Below are 4,225 nucleotides of genomic sequence, written 5' to 3'. Positions count from 1 at the left end.
TCTGCATTTTCGTTTCTATTTTGCCAAGTAAGCTATTTCTCTGGAAATGTTTGTTAGATGTGGCTAGCAAAGAAAAAGAGAGGCTAGAGGAGAAGCAGCGAGCTGCTCGCAAGGAGCGCGCGAAGGATGAAGTGGAGTGGCACACACGGTAAGGGGGCCGGGCCGAGGGGTGGTTTGCGGCGCTGCTGGAAATGTTTTTATTCAGACAGCGGTTCGGAGCATCGCTTCAAGCGTTTGCTGGGTCAGCAATTAAATAATGTAGCTGGAAGCCAGAATTGCTGCTAACTTTGACGTGAAGAGGTTATCTAATGATAAATGCTGAAACTTGTCATGATTGACTGCTGTGGTAGTGCTGGATTGTTTTGCTTTTTAAAACTTACAGAGATCACATTTTTATTAGAATAAATAAACGGTTAAGTGTCATCTCTCCTTTAACCAATTCCTGCCCAGCTTTTGGCAGTTGAGTAGGATGCTGTGGTCCTCTAGGGCCTTTTATTTTCACACTCTTAGGACTTCTCAGCTTGGGTACCTCAGAAATCACTTTTTTGTTTGCATATTCAAGTGCCCTCTCAGTCACAGAAGGCACACGGAGCACCGTGTCGCTTGGCTGCTGCTCCCGCTGGTTGGTTGTCACAGATGCCGATGCTGTGGATGCTCACGGCCAGTTACCACAGGTGCTTTCCTCAGAGGCAAGAACTTTGGGATGCTCCATCATTTCCTGAAGTCAGGAAGAGAAGGTGTTCTCTTCCCAAAGTTTATGCCTTTGCAGACCTCTTCCAGAGAACAGAAAGCTGTTTTCAGTCATTGTGGCTGCAAAGCGAGCAGCTGTTACTGTTCTGTGCGGAGCAGAGCTCTGGAGCGCGGAACCCTGTCCTGTCTGGGCAGGGTTACAGAGAGGGTTGTGTGACTGATTTGTCGTTCTTAGAAAGTAGAGATGAAAATAGACGATCTAGAGTATCAGTGTTATTTTTATTTGGAGTAGGACAGCAATTTAAAATGCATTTCTTGCTACTCCTTGACTTCATGTAAAAGAAAGAAGCAGCTCTACGAGGTGGTGATAATATGTAGGAGGTTTAATACCATATTTTTCATTCAGAATATTTCCTGAGTGTGTTTGTTTTGTTTTTTTTTTTCTGATAAGAAATACTGATGCGTTTTCACAATGTTTTGTGAAAGAAGCAAAGTGGATTCTTTTCCCCTATTAATAACCGTTCACTCTGTTTCCTTGTTTCTTTTTATTGCTTCTTTCTCTTTTCTTTTTCTTTTTTCCAGATGGTTTCATCAAGGCACTAACCCCTACACTGGGACTTCAGACTGGCTCTACTCAGGTGGCTATTTTGACAGAAATTTCTCAGACTGTCCAGACATTTACTGAAATGACATCACCAATCGCTCATCTCATCTGGACATCTAGTTCCTAGATTTCATTCCAAGCCAGTTACTCTGGTTTCGTTGATAGCAAAAACCAGCTTTTCTAAGTAAATTTTAACAAAAATTCTATCGGTCAACAATCAAGGATTTAATGATCACTAATGTTGGATTGCCAAATATTTAAATACTGTTACATTCTTTCCATAAAGCTGCACCTGAAATCGTCATCAGTTTCACTAATTTTCAAAGGGACCTTTGGTTCTGCATTTTTTTCCCTAGTTTCTTTGTCAGGAAGATATCTGGTAGAGCACATAACATCCTTGAAAACTACGTAACTTAAATAAAATAGAGATAATATCCTTGTTACTTAGTACAATAGCGAAGAATCTGAAGTCTTTGGAACTCGGAACAGGGATGAAACGCTAACGTGGTACCAACAGGATCCAATTAGTACTGTCGATCCTCCCCGTGAGGAGCCGGACGTGACCTCCAAACGGTATGTAGCACTACGTGGAGACCGGGGCTCCCGGCCCCGCTCTCTGAACACAAATTAATAACCGAGGGACTTGGGGAAACGACAACCAACCTGAGCTTCTCGAGCTGTAGTTGTCTGTTACAGCGTCTTCACAACTGCTGGACACTGTGAGCATTGAACTGTGTAACTGTGATAAAATCACACACAGAAGGGGAGGGGGTGTTAAAAAGTGCTTTTTCTGAAGTCAGACGCTGTTGTTAAATCAGGAGACGTTTCGGAAGCGATTGCGGGAAGGTAGAGGTGGGTACGATGTAAAATATTTCGCTTGCTACCACTCGGAGGCTTCGATCTTCTGCACTACCGCTGGCAGCTTGGCACTCTGTACGCTTCTAGGCTGCACTTTGATTTGGAAGCACTCGGGGATGTAGATCCACGCAGGTTCATGTTCTGGGGCAGTTTTGGTTTGCATGTTTTTCATTCTGTTCTGTACGTTGTGAAGCAATTTAAAGCTTTGGCAGAGTTATACCTATTACCAGTTTTCTGTGAGCACGTGGTGTCAACAAGTGGGATGATTTTTGTTCCTTATCAAGCCATCGAAGCCATATAATACTGCGAATAACCACGGACTGAACTGACGCCTTCATCTTCTTTCAAGTGGTAAGGGGGAGGGAGAGGCCTGGAAAATTAGGTCCGGTAATTAAAACTAATTCTAGCGTTGCTGCTTCTTTAATGAAAATTTCTAACTGAGTAACCAGGTGAAAATGGAGAGCGGCTGCACTGCCAGGAAGTTTACAGCGATGCTGTAAAGAGGTCGCCGGTGTTAAGCACCGGCAGCTCGAGGAACTCATGGCCTGATTGACGCCTCTGGTTTCGTCCAGGGAGCAGAGCTTTGAAGTGCTCCTTCACCAACCACAGGATTAAAAATCAAAAGAAAATTAATATATGGAGAAACATTTTATTATCAAATCATGCATCTAATGACTGGATTAACTTTAAATTTTGCGGTAGTTGTCTTCATTGGAGAATAAGAGAAGCTGTAAAACTTCGAGGCAGTAAGTCAGGGTCTGATCTAACCGTGCTCGCGGCAGCTTTGTTCTGCGCCGGGAATCGTTCTCTGTGTTGGTTGAAGTCGTCAGGCCTCACAAGCCAGCCTGGGAACCAGGCAGTGGGTTGTGTGTGCTTCCAGGCAGCACGTGGACACTGGGCTTTGTTTTTAAACGACATTGCTGGTCCGTGTGGGACACGTAAAAACACTTGGAATAAAAAGTTGAGCCGTGATGACCGTGCCAGGCCCTGTAACCCCGTCCCAGACTCACTGCAAGCAGCGCAGGGAACCTGTTGTGAGGTGGGGATTGACAGGATTCCTGCGTTCAGCCACTCCAGCATCTCATGGGGGTTTGAAACTTGCTAAGCTCAGTACTCGGTTTAACGCTGCAGTAGCATTTTTGAACCATTACCTAGAAATAGAAATTGCCTGAATGGAAAAGCTGTAATTGCTAAGGAAATACTCTGGGAGCTTATTACAAGCGTGCGGGTCAGCATCCCTTTCGTCTAAGTTACGATTTACAAAGACCTAAAGCCTTGTCGTTATATGAAAGCATGAAAAACTGTAACACCATGTTTAATCCAAACTTCAGCCTAGAACCTTCATGGGCTTGAAGAAGAACCGGGGCCGGTTTCTAAGCACACTCATGAGTTACGTCTTCACCCCCTCCTCCCTGCCCTTTGGTGTAAAGTTTTTGTAACATTTCAGATTAGGTCCAAAGCCATCACTCTAATTTATTATTCGTAGGATTTACTTTCCCCTCCCTGCCGCCACGTCTGTGCTTGGCCAGCCACGGGACTCCTGACGCGCTGACACCGTTTTCTTTTCGATGCAGATCTCGCCTCAGTAGTTTACATGTCAAAACATTAATAACTTTGCACCTTTTGAAAGAATGTCACTTTTATAACTTGATTAAACACTGTATATAAGATAACTGTGTTAGTATATGTGAATAGAGCTATGTAGAGAAACAGTCTAGAAAAATTATAATAAATACTCAATACCCTGTGGGCCTCTAGATGGTGGCAGAGAGATTTCTGTGAGACTCTGGTACCAGGGCAGCTGGCTGGTAGGGCGAGAGGAGGGCTGGAGGTGACTCTGGCTGCGTTCAGCCGCAGCCAGGTTTTTCACTGTGATGCTTGCTAGGCAAAGGTGATTTAAACCGGAGCTTTGAACACCTCCCGTCCCGCCAGCGAAGCTTTTCCCCAGGCATGGGGGGACTCTCTTCCGTCACAGCCTGTTGCCCTGGTACGTTTGCTCTAAGCGTGGGGTGATGGTGGCATAGGGGATGTGCAGCGTGGGGGTGGCGTGGAAACCTGCGAGGGGGTGGGAGG

General features: G+C 45.1%; 1 protein-coding gene across 2 annotated transcripts in view; it reads left to right on the top strand.

Moving 5' to 3' along the window:
* The window catches only part of OSBPL2 (oxysterol binding protein-like 2), a 19,191-nt gene extending 17,680 nt beyond the window's left edge, over positions 1 to 1,511 (top strand). For both annotated transcript variants that reach the window (XM_010141519.1, XM_010141518.1), the window contains exons 12-13: positions 58 to 148; positions 1,273 to 1,511. In XM_010141519.1, the coding sequence (XP_010139821.1) occupies positions 58 to 148; positions 1,273 to 1,375 (194 nt within the window). In that variant the 3' untranslated portion in view covers positions 1,376 to 1,511. The remainder of the gene's footprint in view (positions 1 to 57; positions 149 to 1,272) is intronic.
* The last annotated feature ends 2,714 nt before the right edge of the window (positions 1,512 to 4,225 follow it).

Source organism: Buceros rhinoceros, unplaced genomic scaffold (genome assembly GCF_000710305.1).
Source record: "Buceros rhinoceros silvestris isolate BGI_N320 unplaced genomic scaffold, ASM71030v1 scaffold15978, whole genome shotgun sequence".
NCBI classification, from domain to species: Eukaryota; Metazoa; Chordata; class Aves; order Bucerotiformes; family Bucerotidae; genus Buceros; species Buceros rhinoceros.
This window is presented reverse-complemented; position numbering and strand designations above follow the sequence as displayed.